Here is an 18,920-nt window from a genome sequence, read left to right as displayed (position 1 = left end):
AGGAAAGGAGTAAACGGATCTGCTTGTGAGCGAGGTTAAAGCGTGCGAGCAGACCAACTACGGGACAAAGTGTACGTGCGTTGTGTGCTAGACTTTAGACAGGGTTGGAGTTGGTCAATGGTGCAGTCTATTTCAGTTTCCTCAAAACAGCAACTCACCAATAGGGTTGGGTATCGAGAATCGAGTATCGATTGGAACCGAGACTAACTTTTCGTTTTTCCCGGAATCGTTCAAAAGTTAAAATTTCGATTCCTAGTTTCGATATTCACAGTCCGCCGAGCGGAAGAAGAAACCGCTGAACAACACCAACGAAGAAGCGTCTACCGGAAGTGTTGGCATAACCGCGAGAGTCGAACATGAGTACCTTACGTCGGCGGTCCAAAGTGTGGCTTCACTTTTCTAAAAATAACGAAATCTCTGCAAAATGCAAAATTTGTGACAAAAGGAGAATTTTTACAGAAGGAGTATTTCCTTCAGAAAGACCGTTGGTTAGCAAGGTTAGCTAAACTTTTTTGACCCTGCCTCTTAAAAGAATCGGAATCGAGAATCGTTAGGAACCGGAATCGAAACAAGGAATCGGAATCGGAATCAGAATCGTTCAAATTCAAACGATACCCAACCCTACTCACCAATGATGCTCCTAAACAAACCTCGTACATTTGCTATTTAAACAACGTGGCGGAGGACGTGAAAATGATAACTGCGTCGGGCTGAAACTAGCAAAATGCACTTGCGTCAGTTGTGCCAGATGTATGATAGGGCCCTTAGACTTCACTATGGAACTGGTTAATACGTTTTTTTTACTTATGAATTAAATTTGTTTTATGCACCATTGTATATGTATGTAAGTTGTAGGAGAAAACATGTAAAATCCTACAGATATATGAGCTGTTGGAGGGAAATAAAATTACATTAGTATAAAAACTTTGACTGTGAACATAAGGTAGCTACAACTATTATGCGATTAAATCTCAACATAATTATGCACTATTATGCGATTAAATATCAAAATAATTAATATAGCATACATTTCAGTTAAGCGCGATCTGCACATCTGAGTAGACTTGCTCCCTCGGTCAAAATCGAGGAGACGAGGGTCTGTCCATATAAACTTCCCTCGTTCACTTTACGAAGTGGAACAAACTTCAAAATAGCTGCAGGGATTTCCCAAAGAAGAAGTGCTATGGGAGGTTTGTGAGTGCATGTTTAAAAGTGGAGTGTGAATCTGTGAATAGGAGAAAGTGCAATATGGCGGAATAAGTCCCGCCTTCTAAAGAAAAGAGCCAATTGCAGATGAGTAAAGTCATTGCATCACTACGGCCGCAGTTAGAAGCTCCGGTTACTGAGAAGTGCTTTTTTTGTTGTTCTCAAAAGCATACAAATGTTACACCTGCAAGAAAAATAAATGTTAGTTATGATTAATTAAAAATTGCCTTCACAATGTTAAACCAGGAACATGTCAAAATCACGGTGACCAATCAAATCCCCTCAGTCTGTGTGGAAGTTCACAGAGAGTTTAGTCAGACCTGTGAGTGCACAAGACATACGCAGCGGTTCTTTATTTCACTGGTTGTCATGGAGATAGCATTGCTTAAGTGGACTGAATCTACGCCATCTCACCTTCCAATCAAACTGACGACAGTTCTTTTCACAAATGTAAAGTAGCTACTATTTCAGACCGATGTATAAACAGCATTATATCTAACGGATGATGGAAAAAATACAGCTGCAAGGTGTTTTTTTTTTCTCAGGAGTTGCTTCCTGTTTGGTAGAAGCATTGAAAAACATTTTATGTGTGGCTACTAGAAAGGTAAAGTATCTCTAACAGAAACTCGGAGTCTCTACAGTGAAGCAATACTTAAAACTAACAAAAACTAGTAACAACAGCAGCAGCATCACTTCTATACTCATACCTGAATCCGGGTGATGCACAAGGGTTAATCTCATGAAACCGGTTGGGTAATGTTCATCCCAAGATTAAAAGAAATAATTAGCCTATATTTTGCATTATGTTTTGCATTAAGAAAATTAAGCACATTTGCATTATTATATCGGAAATTTGCATTATTTTTCTATAACAATAGAGCACATTTTTCCTTTAAAGTCTCATTATGGTAATATTTATACATCAGGTTTAATTTACTGCCTTTAATATATTTTTATGTAAAAAAAGATAGAAAACATTGTACTACAATTGTCTATTACTGTAGTACAAAATGACTGTTTTCATTAGAATAACCATTAAGAATGAGGATTTAAAAACAAAACAAAAACCACCAGATGGAGGGATGGAATGGATGGATGGATGGACAGATAGATGGATAGATGAATAGATGATGGATTGATGGATAGATGGATTGATGGATGGATAGTTGGATAGATGGATTGATCGATAGATGAATGGTGGATTGATGGATAGATGGATTGATGAATTGATGGATAGATGGATGGTGGATTGATGGATAAATGGTGGATAGATAGATAGATGGATTGATGGATAGATGATTGATGGATAGATAGATAGATGGATTGATGGATAGATGGATAGATGGTGGATTGATGGATGAATAGATGGATTGATGGATGGATAGATGGATTGTTGGATAGATGGATTGATCGATAGATGGATAGATGAATTGATGAAAGGTAGATTGATGGATAGATGGATAGATGGTGGATTGATGGATGGATAGATGGATGGATAGATGGATTGTTGGATAGATGGATAGATGGATTGATGAATTGATGGATAGATGGATGGTGGATTGATGGATAAATGGTGGATAGATAGTTGGATTGATGGATGGATAGATGGATAGATGATTGATGGATAGATAGATAGATAGATAGATAGATAGATAGATAGATAGATAGATAGATAGATAGATAGATTGATGGATAGATGGATAGATCGATAGATGGATTGATGGATTGATGGTGGATTGATGGATGAATAGATGGATTGATGGATGGATAGATGGATTGTTGGATAGATGGATTGATCGATAGATGGATAGATGAATTGATGAAAGGTAGATTGATGGATAGATGGATAGATGGTGGATTGATGGATGGATTGATGGATGGATAGATGGATGGATAGATGGATTGATGGATAGATGGATTGATGAATTGATGAATGGTGGATGGTGGATTGATGGATAAATGGTGGATAGATAGATGGATTGATGGATGGATAGATAGATAGATAGATAGATAGATAGATAGATAGATAGATAGATAGATAGATAGATAGATAGATAGATAGATAGATAGATAGATAGATAGATAGATAGATTGATGGATAGATCGATAGATGGATTGATGGATAGATGGATTGATGGATAGATCGATAGATGGATAGATGGATTGATGGTGGATTGATGGATGAATAGATGGATAGATAGATGGATTGTTGGATAGATGATCGATAGATGGATAGATGAATTGATGAAAGGTAGATTGATGGATAGATGGTGGATTGATAGATGGATTGTTGGATAGATGGATTGATGGATAGATGGATTGATGAATTGATGAATGGTGGATAGATGGATAGATGGTGGATTGATGGATAGATGTTTTGATGAATTGATGGATAGATGGATGGTGGATTGATGGATAAATGGTGGATAGATAGATGGATTGATGGATGGATAGATGGATAGATGATTGATAGATAGATAGATAGATAGATAGATAGATAGATAGATGGATAGATGGATTGATGGTGGAATGATGGATAGATGGATAGATGGATTGATAAATTGATGGATTGATGAATTGATGGATAGATGGTGGATTGATGGATAGATAGATAGATTGATGATGGTGGATTGATGGATAGATAGACGGATAGATGGATTGATAGACAGTTAGAGAGATTCACTCTAGGCCCTCCTTAGAAAGAATATTGCCGCTGTGGCCCCTCAAAATCGTACAAAATTGCTCGCTTCAATCGTTTCTAAGTCCCTTCTCTCAATCCTGAAAGGGTCCAAATGTGTGTCTGAAGTTTTTCTAAATCAAGGTTATTTTAAGTCTTGATGTTTTCCTGCTTTTTTCTCTCTCTCTCTCTCTCTCTCTCTCTCTCTCTCTCTCTCTCTCTCTCTCTCTCCCTGCCTGTTTCTCCTCTCAGCATGTGAATAATATGAACACCTCTCATTGTCGCAGATCTGATCAACGTCATGCCTGCAATACAAGCGCACTCAAAACGCATTTACACTGAAGACAGACAGGCAGCTGCACATATCCGACTTCAGCCTCTATCCTCCAAAACTCGGTTTGAGATTGTACGGTAAGAAATTGTTTTTTTCTCTTCTTTAACCATATACCTTTGCATTAAGTATGTGTAATAAAGTAGCATTAGACATCAATTAATGAAACGAGCTGCTTCTGATGAATACACCTTTCATTTATCCCAAACGCAAACTGCAAAGAGAGAACATGTTCTTCCCACAAAGTTGATGGCACTGAATAAAGGTTTGCTTAATGCATGGTTAGATCTATTTTCATTTGTTTCAGTGAGAACATTCATTGCCTTGATTATAATAGAAACACTTTGCAACCTCTTCAAAATCTCAAGTGCATTCTGAATATGCCGTTTCATATACCATCTTTCCATGTACATTACAAAGGCTTGAAGCGTAATGACAAAAATGACAATTTTTGCTCTTTTAATTTACACTGAAATGCAGAACAGCTGGACAGGATTTTTTCTGTTAAAGGCCACTTTACTCTTTCTAAGTGGATCTTCTCTCCCTGCTCCCAGTAGAGCTGAGCAGAACATCGCTGACATGCTCAAATCACCGCTACGCGAAGCAATCGTCATTTCCTCCATGGTAACGGTGTTCAAGCTGCTCATGGCAACTTGCTCAAGCCTTGTATTCACATAAAGGAAATGCACAATGGCACTCGGTTCCACTGACAGAGTTGTTGCTTTGATTTTAACATCATGCGAATGTGATTATAGTCAGCATGAATTTATATTTGAGATTCGAGACGTCGTTTGAGAGGCAAAGCATTGCATTTTAGGGGATTTTTTTTTTTTAAATATAGAAATAAGGTGCTCTAATTAATAAATTTTGCCCTTAATAATAAATTTTGATATTCATATCACGTTGACTGAAAAATACATATAAAAGGACTTGGCATGGAAGCTGTACTGATGTCTGGAAGTGATTGTTTTCAACATTGTGATTCAAAAGGCCAGATTCTGAGAATTATAAATGGTTTAAGCAAAACTGATCGTAAGGAGACTTTTCTTTATAATGCATTTCTAGGACGAAGCTTATAGAGTACAGTATCTATACTCTCTTTACATAAGCACCACTAACTGTCTCTGTAATTGACTTTAAGGGTATGAAAGGACACTTGATAAACCCCCATCAGAGGGATGATGTTCTGCAGGCTCTGAGAAAGTAACACCAAGGACAGCGAACACAATGGCCTTTAGAAAGATTGCAGTTGCTGAAGAAAGCGTGAGGGAGGCTGAGCTCTGCGCTCATGCTGAAAAGGACGGCACCGTAAAGAATGTTGTCTGGCGGGGATGGCAAACAATAAAGCCAAGGTCTCTGCTTCGGTTTATTGAATTTAGCTTCTCAAAAAAAAAAAAAAAGTAGTGGAGCTGTAATTCTACAGAAAGAGTGCGTGTTGCCGAGCAAGGCTGGATTAAAAAAAAAAAAAAAACGTAGCAAAGTGGAAAGTGCATTTGGCTCCATTTTATTATTTTGCAGCATGTGTGCAACCAAATCAAGCTATGCTCAATGCTATGCATTTAGCACATTTTTCAAGAGGAAAGTGTTATACAGCCTACTGTATCATATTTGATATGTACATTTCTAAGGCCTCTAAATGTAAAATAAAGGCCAAAATGTTACTGAAATACTTGCACACATCTACTACATGCCTGTTGTCTGATTGACATTTTATACATGCCTTTTTGACTGCATTTAGATTATTATTCAGTTTTCAGAGTTCGGGCCTCTGAATAAAACAGTTTTTTCCCCTTCATATTCTCACTATCATTCGGTACTATAAGAGTCTTAAAGGAGTAGTTCACTTTTCAAAAAACTTTTGCTGATAATTCACTCACCCCCATGTCATCCAAGATGTCCATGTCTTTCTTTTTTATCAGTCGAAAAGAAATTAAGGTTTTTGATGAAAACATTCCAGGATTTTCTCCTCATAATGGACTTCAATGGGAACCAATCGGTTCAAGGTCCAAAAACCACTTTCAGTACAAACTGCAAACTGTTCAAAGGGCTTTTAAAAGGGCTTCATCAAAATGAATGAATCTGGTTAGTCATTTGGTTAATTCAACGAACGAATTGACTGAGAATTGACTGATGAATGAGTTCGAACAGGAGAGTCACAATCATGCGTCACAAAACAGAGCAAGGCGAGCATTTGTGCTTATAAAACTTAAACTTTGTTATTTATTTAATAAATGAGCGATCGTTTTGCTTGATAAGACCCTTATTCGTCGTCTGAAATCGTTTAAAGCCCTTTGAACAGTTTGCAGTTTGTACTGAAACCGTCTTTTGGACCTTGAACTGTTTGGACCCCATTGAAGTCCATTATATGGAGAAAATCCTGGAATGTTTATCAAAAACTTTCATTTCTTTTTGACTGAAGAAAGAAAGATATCTTGGATAAATTATCAGCAAAAGTTTTTTGAAAAGTGAAGAAGCCTGATATATTTTTTTATCTAAAGGTTCCGTTCCATTTCGAAAAACTCGATTTTTCACATTCTTCTGGCTGATCTTGTTCACAGGTTTGTCATGGCAGCATCCGTGATCCGCAGGTGTGAGTCACAGTGAAAGAGGTAAAGATGGAAAGTCCACAAGTGGTTGACAGCAACTCCTTGCTCAAGGCTGTCTACTTGGGTCGTCTCCGTCTCACACGACTACTCCTGGAAGGCGGCGCCTACATAAACGAGAGCAACGAGTGTGGCGAAACACCCCTGATGATCGCCTGCAGGAGCAGGCATACGGACCACCTAAGTGTTTCGAAGGTTAAAATGGTGGGGTACCTGCTTGAAAGTGGAGCTGACCCGAACATCCAGGATAAGAGTGGGAAGACTGCTTTAATGCACGCCTGCTTGGAGCAAGCTGGTCCTGAGGTGGTGGCTTTGCTCTTGGGTAGCGGAGCGGACCCATGTCTCGAGGACCACACTGGTTCTTCGGCTCTGATATACGCCATCAATGCCAGCGATGAAGAAACTCTTAAAATGTTGATAGATGCATGCAAAGCCAGAGGAAAAGAAGTTATCATCATCACCCCTGATAAACTTGCGTGTGGAAGGCAAATGGCAAAACAGTATCTATCCATTCCTCCACTTGCAATGGTGGAACAATGGGACAATCAAAACTCCACCATCGTTCCCTGTGCTTCTCCATCCGATATTCTCCTCAGTACCTCTCCACATGGGACTCTTTCGTCTAGTCCTACAGAGCATATGTTTTCCTTCCAGGACTTACAAAGCATGACGAATTCTCAGCCAACCTCCCCATCCCACCAGGCTCCCCTGGTGCACAGTCGAGTGAGCAAACTCCACAATCTCCAAAGGTTACACTCCGAGCCTTGGCTAAAAATCCCGCAGTCTCTCCTGGCCCAACAGCACGCCAAAACCACCTCGGCTACGGAGGAACTCCCGGACATCACACTCGAAGAGGAGTTGACTTTCAAAATGAAGAGATTGGCTTTCGGTAATACACCGCTATCCCGTCATTCCAGTGTTGATTTGAAGGAAGCCAGTCAAACTCTAAGTCGGGGAAGCAATTGTGAAGGTCTAAGACCGGAAGGAGCACTGTGCCGAAACATGTCCTTTGATAGCTTATCGTCCTTGCACTCTTTATCCCATCCCAATCTTCATAGCAAAAGCAGCGTGGAAGCTTTACATGCTGAAAAGGATCCGGGCAAATCCCTGCCAAATTTGGCTGTATCCAGTCTCCGCAACATCATCCAGAGAAGGCAACTAGGAATGGACCACTACAGCTCGGATTCTCAACTCTCGGTGAGGCTTGCCAACTCACCGGAAGACCGTAAAGGACATCTGGAGAAGAGGAAGCTTGCTAACTCACGTTCTCCTACCTTGGTAGGCTCAAGGGAATCTCTTGAGAGCGCTTCGTTGACGCACATGCACAGGAGGAATCCGATTAGCTACGAGCGTCGGGGCTCTGGGGCGCTTTTGGATCCCATTTCCCATCCTCGAGCTGGTTTCCTCCCTCCTCTAAACCAGCACGCTCTGATCCCAAACATCACTGGAAGCGTAAATTCAAGCAGCATTGGCTCCAGCAACAAAGCAGTTTGTGGCGTAGCAGCAGGGACGAAGCCTTGCATACCCTCGGCTCCTGCAGGTTTTCCTAAGGATCTCAAGACTAGGAGGATGCTGCTAAGAAGACACTCAATGCAAACTGAACAGCTTAAGCGGGTTGGTGACTTCACAGAGATTTTTGGACACTGAATGGTTACTGAACAGTTTGCGAGAAAGGCACCAATTTGCACTGACAATAATTCATTGCTGGTTGGTGAAACTGAACAAATATCATCTATAATCTTGCATCTAAGCTAAAATGAACAACTTCAACCGTGCATCCTTAAGGTATACTCTACTTTTTTTGGAAATAGACTCATTTTACAACTCCCCCAGAGTTAAACTGTTGAGTTTTACCGTTTTTGAATCCATTCAGCCGATCTCCCGTTCTGGCAGTACACTTTTAGCTTAGCTTAGCATACATAATTGAAGTGCGCAAGACCATTAGCATTTCTCAAAAAAAAAAGACCAAAGTGTTTAGATATTTTACCTATTTAAAACTTGACTCTTCTGTAGTTACATCGTGCACTGAGACAATGTAAAGTTGCGATTTTCTATGCTGATATGACTAGGAACTATACTCTCATTCCTGCGTAATAATCAAGAAACTTCACTGTCGTACCATGAGTGCAGCATGCGTAATGTTATGACCCAGCGCCTAAAAATAGTTCCCAGCTTCCAACATGACCGGGACTGCGCTCATGATACGGCAGTAAAGTTTCTTGATTATTACTCAGGAATGAGAGTGTAGATCCGAACCATATCAGCCTAGAAAATCGCAACTTTACATTTTTCGTCGGCCTTAGTGCACGATGTAACTCAAGTTTTAAATAGGAAAAATATCGAACCACTTTGGTCATTTTATTTAGAGAAATGCTAATGGTCTTGTGCACTTCAATTATGTATGCTAAGCTAAGCTAAAACCGGAGATCGGCTGAATGGATTAAAAAAACGGTAAAACCCAACAGTTTAAATCTGGGGAGTTGTAAAATAAGTTTATTTCCCCAAAAAGTGGAGTATCCCTTTAAGGTGCGGTCACATTGCTCAGCAACATCAAGTCATTACAATAGGAATCTAAACGATCGTATCGGGAAGATTTATCCTCTCAAAACACAAATCGTCCATGCTGACCAATAGAAAGCTGCTTGGTTTGAAAGTGACTACTGTGCTTCATATATCTCTATGCTATTGACAATGGACCTTTTTGTTGCCCATGAAGTTTCAATAATGTGACCGCACCCTACAATTAAAGACAATTTAATAGAAATCAATGGTTAAGAATGTGGCTAGTGCTTCAATGTCTAAGAAAACAGGATACAAATGATATGGTTTGAAATAAACAATTCAACTGGTGGTTGAGGCATTAACGGCATAGAAAATCAGCTTGTCAACATACAAATTCATCCGTAATACATTTGAGTAATTGTGTATAGAACATATTTTTGCTTATGTATTGTTTGATGCTCACAATGTCTTTAAAAAAACTTGTTTGTTTTGAATTGTATTTTGTGAGCAGTAAATGTGCAGAAAATCACTCGTCCATTTGGAAAAGCTCAGTTTATCTAAACAACAAAACAAAAGGATGTTAGAAATACATGTTGTCATAAATGAGCATGAGACAATGAATTTGCATATTTATAAAAATTTTATTCTACATGAGATACATATTAGAAATGAATGTTGTTTTGAAGAACATCCTTAGGTCCCATACCAGATAATTAATCAAATAAATCTGGTTTTCATGAATAAATAGATATACATTATGCACACTGGTACATCTTAATAGCTTTTTGTAAAGCATAAAAAATACTTTTAATTGTGATGATTTAATTAATCAGTAACAGTGAGAAAATAATTTAACTCCCAAAGTATTCCACAAAGCACGAATATAAGTCAGAAGATCTGAGATGTCTAAAATGCTCGACTCATTTCAGACATTTAATCTCAATTCCTCCGTAACAATCATCTGTATTTTAAGAATATTTGTATTTGGTTTGTGACAGAATTATAGAAGCCTTCAGATTATTTTAATATACAAGTCAATATATCAAATAAACTGATTCATCACTGTTTATGTTGTGTTTTATCACTATTAATAAAAATGAAATAAAAAATAAGTAACAATCACTCGTCTTGTATTTCATGTCACCAATCACAGTAAAAGTGCATTTTGCAATTTAATACATTTTGATTTTTTTCAGATGCAGCTTTTAAAAATGAATGATTTTAGAAACTTGGCATGAACATAATCTTAATTAACGGGGGGGGGGGGGGGGGGGGGGGGGGTAAAGTCTAGTGAACAGAGGAATAAAGGTTATTGCATTTATAAAATGGCTGCTTAATTCAGAAACATCGTCCAGCATATTTTATAAGGAATGCGTTTTCATGAGATTCTTCAATCTGTGAAACTCATTAAAAGTAACAGACCCTCTGTAATTTAGTGAGAACCAGTGCTTAATTTGTAAATCATAAGGTACCGGAATAATAAAAATAACATGCCATGTACTCAAAGGCTAATTTTAGGTTACTCGCATTTATTTACTAGTTACACAAATTACATAAATAATATATTTTCCATTCAAAAAGGCAACATTTGACTAATTTCAGTGCCAGTCTTTTAACATTTCTATCGTAAGATATGCCAGACATTAATTTAATAAACATTTTAAGGAGTAGTTCACTTTTTTTTAAAAATGTCATCGAAGATGTCCACGTCTTGCTTTCTTCAGTCGAAAAGAAATGAAGGTTTTTGATGAAAACATTCCAGGATTTTCTCCATATAATGGACTTTACTGGGAACCAAACGGTTCGAGGTCCAAATGAGTTTCATTGCAGCTTCAAAGCGCTTTAAACGGCACCAGATGATGAATAAGGGTCTTATATAGGGCCCTTCAAGTTATGACTTGAAAAAAGATTTGTTAATTTTGATAAACGAGTTTGAACAGGAGAGTCACAAACACTCATCACAGAACAGAGCAAGGCGAGCATTTGAGCTTATAAAACGTAAACTTTGTTATTATTTTTAAAGGCCGATCGTTTCGCTTGATAAGACCCTTATTCATCGTCTGGTGTTTAAAGCCCTTTGAAGCTGCACAGAAACTGTCTTTTGGACCTTGAACCGTTTGGTTCCCAATGAAGTCCCAATGGGGGTGAGTAAATTATCAGCAAAAGTTTTTTTTTTAAACTACTCCTTTAATGATTCAATGTTTAGCTGCTTGCATCGCGCTCTGTCTGTGTTAAAACCTAAGCATCATGCTAGATGTTTTTGATTTTATTGGCCGTTTTAATCATTTTGACATTGGCGAGTGCTGTAATTAGAGGCAGACCAGACTGACAAATTAACTTTAACCTTCTTGACATCCTACCCACATATAGAGTACAGCTCAATGAAGAGTAGCAGGCAAAATAAAGAACATCACATACAGGGGATGTGTCATTCACATTCTCTATTGATATTGCGTTAATGTCAATAGCATATTTATGGCCGGGAGGGATAAAAATAACATTGTATTTTCTTCACTGTTAGCATTTGTATTGCTAATCTTTCCCTTTCTGTCACTACAACCAATATTCTGTTTAACCGTGTGTGTTTAACTCTCGTCAGGAGCGTCCATAAACACCTCTTCCGATGAGAGATACTGGATCCGCACAAAAAGATCACAAATTAAGCACTGGTGAGGAAATTTGGCATCTTCATTAACTGGCATAATGGTTGGCAAACCAAAGTGTAAATATGGAAAGTGTTCAGATGTGTTGAGATTTTACAGGCCAACTTTAAAAGCACGATTTTTCATTTCCTGGTTGGTCACACCAACAACACATCTGTAGTGTTAATAGTCGGGGGCTGTTATTCAGCTTGTCCAGTGAAACGAATTAAGCGTAATTTAAAGGTTTCAATAAAAGACCTTTTCTTTAATCAACAGAGTAGTGTGAAAATAATTATATAAATATTAAAGCAAATTGTTTTATAGAGATGATTTTACAGTCTTTTTCCTTTACACTGAACTGTATTTTTGGTAAATATTAGGGCTGTCAAACGACTAATTGCGATTAATCGCATCCAAAATAAAAGTTTGTGTTAACATAATATATGTGGGTGCACTGTGTATAATTATTTTATATATATATATATACACACATACACATGCTTGTATATATTTAGGAAATATTTTCATGTACTGTAAGTAGATTTATATATAATTTATTTTATATTATATATAAATATTTTATATACAAATAATATTTTTTTCCTAAATATACATGCATGTGTGTGTATTTATATACACAAAATAATTATTCACAGTGCACCCACATATATTATGTAAACACAAACTTTTATTTTTGGATGCGATTAATCGCGATTAATTGTTTGACAGCCCTAGTAAATATATGTGGTTTGAAAGCATGACACCGAGTTATACACTCAACCGCAGTTATAATTGCAGAATGAGTTATGTTTTGTAATTTTAACGCCCTATCAAAAATATCACCTTTAAACAACACAAGAACTGTTCCAAAAATAGTATTTGAGCTTAATAAAAGCTTAATTGAATTAGCAGATGATTTCATCTATACGTTTTAAATATTCAAACTGAGGAGTATTTTAACCTCTGTGTATTTTACAGATCGACGAACATTGACTAATCATAAGACGTAGTACTTAGAAAGTACAATAATCAGCACATAAAATCTTCATGTGGATTTTTACGTCCACACGAAGCTACTTCATATGGTAACATTAAATTATGACGGATGGAAAAAGAAAAAACACAGCAGATTCCAGCTCAGAAAAACGGACGTTAAATTTGACTTCACATGCTCGGTCATGGTGTGCGCAATCAAGTCATGATTATAATTCTCTGTATATCTGACATCATAGTCATACTATAAAAACAATTCAGTTTTGAGTTCAAACCAACATTCATCGACCAGCATCCACCGAACAGACCCCGGAAACACAACCGAGAAGCAAAGCACAGTTCTCACGTTTTTATTTCTGCTGCTGATCCAAGACCTCTGCTTTATTCTAAAAGGATCGCTAATATAGTTCCACTTTAGTGAAGTCCTTTTTTAATTTTCTTTAAAATGCATCAAACTCTCCATACCTTGTCAGAAATCAGATAAGGAGTTTCTATGCATCTGCAACTCATCGGTTACGAGTGTGAAGTTTCCACTGGCTGCCTTTGATTGGAAAGTCAGCAGCGTTCAAATGCTCATTGAGATGTAGAAGAAAAACTCCATGTCCATGGTCTGATGGGGGACACAGGAGCTTCCACCGTGGATGACGGGAATCAGAGCCCCGTCCAGATCGTTCATATACTTCTGAGGCAGGAGTTGGCCACTAGAGCCAGCCTGGTACTCAACCTACAAAAACACAATCAGTGGATTACAAATGCATCTTATGTATTTAATCTACACATGATTAGAATCTACATCTAATCAGTGTCTTGAGAGTTAGTGGCAAACCATTTTTTCCCGAAAAGCAGTAGAGAAAAAATGTTAAATGTCACCTTATACTGGGCCGCAGACTTAAAAATCGGAATCAAATGCTCAAGTATCAAGATTCATTTCAGTGAACTGGGTCTTTCAGGTGGTTTCAATGAACCGAGTTAAAGGTGAACTATGCAGGTTTTTTACCTTACACTGAAAAAAAAATGCTTTATCTAATCAATAAAATTGTAGCAACATATTACAATCAATATTATTAATTAAATTGTACAAATTAGAATTAATTAGAATGTTAATTTGATTAACTATTACTCCCCCCCCCCCCCCCTAAAAAAATCTTTTCGGATCTGCACGATTCACACAAGTCACCCAAATTGAGGTGAAAAAAGCGGGAGGCGCCGAAAAGCGTGCTGTTTGCATCCCTGAATACTGACAATGTTTACAGCAATCAAATTTGTTCACAGAACCTCAAACATACTTGTTTGATGCGTGAGAACCAATGAGGTTCATTCTCGCGTGTTATGCCGCACGTTTGAGCTTCCGCAAAAACCAATGAGTTTTGTTCTTGCACGTCAAGAATATGTGACATGCTTATATGTGAATAAAAGCCCAAGTTAAATCAATTCAAATATAAAGCGATCAAGTCTCTTCAGAAGACTTGGATTGAACAACTCCAGTCACATAGATTTCTCTCACAATTTCTTTTGAACCGTTAAGTTTTTTGGGTGAATAGACTTTCAATGGAGGGAAAGAAATGTCTCAGATTTCATTAAAATATTTTCATTTGTGTTCAAAAGATCTAAAAGTCTTATGGGTTTGGAACGACATGAGGGTGAGAAATTCTGCCCTACAAAGGCAAAGCGCAGTAACTACACATTTGGTCAAAAATGAGTTAAGACTTGTAATGGGCTTTATGACGTGTTCTGTCTTGTGAAAAAATATCTGGGTTAAATTATGTCCCGTTTCGGAGATGCATTACCACATAATCTATCCATAACATGTTTGACTGGCTGGTATAAAAACTTTAAAGGCATTTTTCTTCGTTTATTTGTTTGCGTAGTTACTGCACTTTGCCTTTGTAGGGCAGAATTGATAATAAACTTTTTGGGAAAACTCTCAATTTAAAGGTTTTCTTTTGTTCAAAAGCTCAATTTTCATGAGTTTCAGAGTTGCTTCATCAACACTCCTGTGTAATTTACAGCTGGAAATGATTTACCATGTCCGAGTCGGTGGAGACTCGGAGTGCGAGAGAGTTGAATCCATTGGCCATGAGCACAGAGAGGTGCGGGCAGAGGGCAGCGCAGCTGGCGGTGGCAATCTCTCTCTGAAACTGAGCTGATGATGTGAGGATGGCAGATAGGGAAACGTCTGAAGACTTCAGCAGATAGAAAACCTGATGGGAGAGACGGGACATGAACCAGAGATGACAACGAGGAACTCATTGTGCGGGCATCATGCAGTACACACCTCAGTACACCTGATGGTTCGGCCATCCATCTCAAACTCAGAGTCCTGCTGGATCTTGATGCTGGACAGTCCCTCCAGAGACTTGCCATCCACTGGACTGGAGACTCTGCAAACATGCAAACACACATAACATGTTATACTTTCTTAGGGGAATTATTTTTGACCTGACACAGCATTTTAACCACTGAAGGAAGCTGAAAGAATGAATTTTAAATAGTGCCCAATTAATGCAGTGTGCATTTTCAAGGTTACTTGCAGCGGCAGCCAAACCGATCAATAGTGTTATCACTCAGAAAGGTGATTAATCAGTACAGTATTGGCATATTGCACATCCATAGTCAAGAATCTGATAAGAACATACACTACTGGTCAAGAGACATTTCTGATTATTTTTTGCTGCTTAATATTTTTGTGGAAACTGTCATTTACTAATATACTTTTATTCAACAAGGATTAAATTGTTTAAAAATAACAGTCATCAGTGAAAGACATAAACACTGCTTAGATTAGGATCAATTAGGGCATTTAAAGGTACAATATGCAGGATTTTTGCAGTAAAATATCCAAACACCACTAGACCAATGTTATATATTTTGTTCAGTTTATTAGTTTTGTAATTACTTGCAATATCCCAAATGTTTCCAAATATTTGTAAATCATGAGAAAATTGCGATTTTTAACCAAGGAAACGGGGCGTGTGAGCAGGGGTGAGGAGTCGCCAGTCAATGACGTCATATCCGCGTTACCCCCGGTTTCCGCCAGGTTTGACCTCGTACGCAATAGTAACCATGGCGACAGACGTGTCGTGGACAACTGAGTCGGTTATGCCCGCTATGTGTGCTCAACAGCGTGAGCGTCCCTAGCAGGGTTTTGTTCAAACATTATGGACCATGGCAAGCAGACTTTGACGCAAAAAGAAGACTAAAACGAAGGTCAACATCTTTCGAGATGCCGAGAGCTCCATGTCCGCGACTAACTTCGACTTAGAGACGCGAGTGTTGCATGTTACTTGAGCAAATCAATGTTTATAAAACTAATCAATGTTATGTAGTTCAACATGATGAAAAGTTAGAATATGATCTGTATGTTATCCTCTAATGTTGATCTAGCTTAGTCTCATACAGCCAACAAACAACCTAACAAACAACATTCAACACACTCAAATGCCGTTTAGTGTGATTGAGTAACTAAAGCAGCGCTGCGTTACCTCAAGTTTAACTCCTCTAATAAACTGACCTGTGTGAGTAATTCAGCGTGTAGTTCGGTAGAACAAAATGTCCTTATTTCTTTATATCCGCAGGACTAGCGTTGCATGTGGCGCTGGTATACGTCTAGCAATAGCGCCCTGCTTTATACCAAACATCAAAGTATTCACTCATCCATAAAAGATCCATCAGCTTGACGACAAGATCCATAATTCCGCTTAATGCAGAATATACGTCATTAATATACGCCTTTATTATTAGTATTATAGAGGTTAGCGACTCCTGGTGGCGAAACAATCTTGCATATTGTACCTTTATTGTACCGTTGCTTTACTAAATGTGCATAGAAAGAAACATTACTTATTACATTACTTATTTTAAAGGGACATATCATGGAAATCAGACTTTTTACATGTTTAAGTGCTATAATCGAGTTCCCTGTGCATCTACCAACCACCTTTGTTTTGGTAAGCCTTTCTCTTGTGTCAAAAATTAAGCCGATCTGATTTCGCTCCCCTTCTGATGTAGGAAGGGGATTTTATTGTAATATTACCGCCCCTTAATCTGCACATTTCCACCCCCAGCGCCACCATTTGGTTTTCGCAAGCGACAACAGTGCACAGACGAGTACGTTGGTGCACAGAGGAGCACAGAACACTATTTGACCAAAAAATGTCACAGATGTCTTATAAAGACCTCAGGGAACTTGTGTAAAAGTCAAATATGACGGTACACACAAGTCGATGAGATGAATCGATGTATCTGCACAACAACTATATCCATGTATCCACAAACCATTCAGAAACGTCCAGGTGCATCTAAAAGTTACAATCTTTTCCATACTGAGTCTCTCTGTAAGCCTGCACTCGCTACGGGTTAGGCCATCCTTAAAAATATTTTGGTTTGCAGTAACAGCAATTTTTTTTTAAAAAAGGGTCGGTAGGTAGGTCTATATTTTTTTTTCCAAGATTCAGTGTAAAAAAAAAAGGTAAAATTTTGGAGATAGTGATCGTGAATTTAAAAAAAAAAAATGCATATTGTGACGTCACTGACTGGGTCTACAAACTGTGCATCGGCCGCTAGGTGTTAATGCAAAATACGACCAGTTACATTTTAGGCTAGTCACAAAATGTATAAAATATCTATTTGTTATGCATATACATGAGATCAGCAAAAACAAGTACAAACACATGGTCAAACAAAGAATATAATTAAACAAAGATACAAATTAGCCTATATACACAGTGCTTTAATTTCAGGAAGGTCTAAAATTAGTTAAGTCTGTCGCTCTCTCTGAAAAGAAATTTAATCTAGCTAGTAATCAAATGTAAAATGACACTGCATAGTTTATCATAGTTAGATTAATGCTTATTAAAGTTTAAGTTATTCATTCAAGAGCTGCCTGTGAGTGATTTTTATCTGCCTTTTGTTGTTTGATTCGCATTGGCTCAATCGTCACGTTTATTAGACTACTGCCCCTTTAAGACCGAACGCAGAACTCTACTGTAATAGATGACTGATGATGCACCATCGTTTTCTCCCAACTATTTACGTCCAATTAAGACATAAACTGTGTTTATGTATATTTGATGGTTTAGATGCGCACATGAAGCCCAAAATGAGGCGATAGCCTACTTTTCTTGTCTCGTTTTAGTGCATTTCGGAGCGCGCGTCGTGAACAACGTCTCTTGCGCAGACTTTAGTACTTTTAATAGCTCTTTTAATGATTGCACGCGTCCGCAGTTTAGCAACAGTACAGACTGCATTTTACAACAATCACCGATCGTGCTGATTCTGACGGTACGTTTGGGTTTTAGGAAGAAATGACAGCGCAACGCTGTGAAGGGGAGGAAGTTGCGCTAGACAGAATGCGTCTGTAATGGTTTCATCTCAAATATCTTCTTTTTATAATCTTTGAAAGCGGAAATCTAAAATACAATTAGAATAATATCCCAGATCTAAAGTGTAACCACGTTTTGTCCTCATTGTCACTCATTAAGCAGGGCTGTAGTGCTGTGCGCGCTCCGGCTCCGGGTGAGAGATCGCTCTCTCTTCTGGACTGCGAATAGCAAAATTGCATCACAGACAAATTGTTTAATATTTTTATTATATATAGAAATGGTTGATATTCAGCCCCGTTGCCCTTTTAATACCGGGTACCAAGCGGGAACACTGAAACGAGCGAACGTACAAGCCATATAGTGACACGCGTAACGTTAAACCAATGGTGTAAACATAATCTGATGAATATGACGCCACGGGTTTTTATTTAAGAAAGAAAGTAGCCTACGTTTGTAGGGTATGTAGACACAAGCAACTTTCACAATACTAACTAAAATATAATTAATATTATTTTATTGAATTTGAATTAGTCGTTTGAAGAGTAAAAAAAAAATCGGTCGGTCTGAACGCAGGTTACAACCGGCAAGTCGGTCGGACAAAAAGGAAAAAAAAATAAAAAATTGGGTCGGCCCTAAATTGACAGG

At 38.0% G+C, this 18,920-nt stretch overlaps 2 protein-coding genes across 6 annotated transcripts in view; one reads left to right on the top strand and one right to left on the bottom strand.

Annotated features, from left to right (window-relative positions):
• Positions 1-4,146: 4,146 nt before the first annotated feature.
• On the top strand, positions 4,147-8,745 carry ankrd34ba (ankyrin repeat domain 34Ba). Of its 2 annotated transcripts, none has more exons than XM_039676112.2 (2): positions 4,147-4,294; positions 6,773-8,745. In XM_039676112.2, exon 2 carries the CDS (start codon positions 6,830-6,832, stop codon positions 8,462-8,464), a length of 1,635 nt encoding a protein of 544 aa, XP_039532046.2. In that variant the 5' UTR covers positions 4,147-4,294; positions 6,773-6,829; the 3' UTR covers positions 8,465-8,745. The 2 variants fall into 2 exon arrangements, with proteins under 2 accessions (XP_039532046.2, XP_039532047.2); XM_039676113.2 differs by lacking the exon at positions 4,147-4,294 and adding an exon at positions 5,224-5,566.
• Positions 8,746-11,409: 2,664 nt separating this feature from the next.
• The window catches only part of zfyve16 (zinc finger, FYVE domain containing 16), a 34,656-nt gene continuing 27,145 nt past the window's right edge, over positions 11,410-18,920 (bottom strand). For all 4 annotated transcript variants that reach the window (XM_039677916.2, XM_039677919.2, XM_039677920.2 and 1 more), the window contains 3 exons: positions 15,230-15,335; positions 14,979-15,155; positions 11,410-13,678 (listed from right to left, as the gene is read on the bottom strand). In XM_039677916.2, the coding sequence (XP_039533850.2) occupies positions 13,520-13,678; positions 14,979-15,155; positions 15,230-15,335 (442 nt within the window). In that variant the 3' untranslated portion in view covers positions 11,410-13,519. The remainder of the gene's footprint in view (positions 13,679-14,978; positions 15,156-15,229; positions 15,336-18,920) is intronic.

Source organism: Pimephales promelas, chromosome 23, assembly GCF_988280905.1.
Source record: "Pimephales promelas chromosome 23, fPimPro1.hap1.1, whole genome shotgun sequence".
Lineage (NCBI taxonomy): Eukaryota > Metazoa > Chordata > Actinopteri > Cypriniformes > Leuciscidae > Pimephales > Pimephales promelas.
Note: the sequence above shows the minus strand (reverse complement) of the source record. Positions and strands in the feature narration are given on the sequence as shown.

Bases quoted from the DNA above. Each gene is read 5' to 3' on its own strand.
- ankrd34ba (XM_039676112.2), top strand. From the start codon at position 6,830: ATGGAAAGTCCACAAGTGGTTGACAGCAACTCCTTGCTCAAGGCTGTC.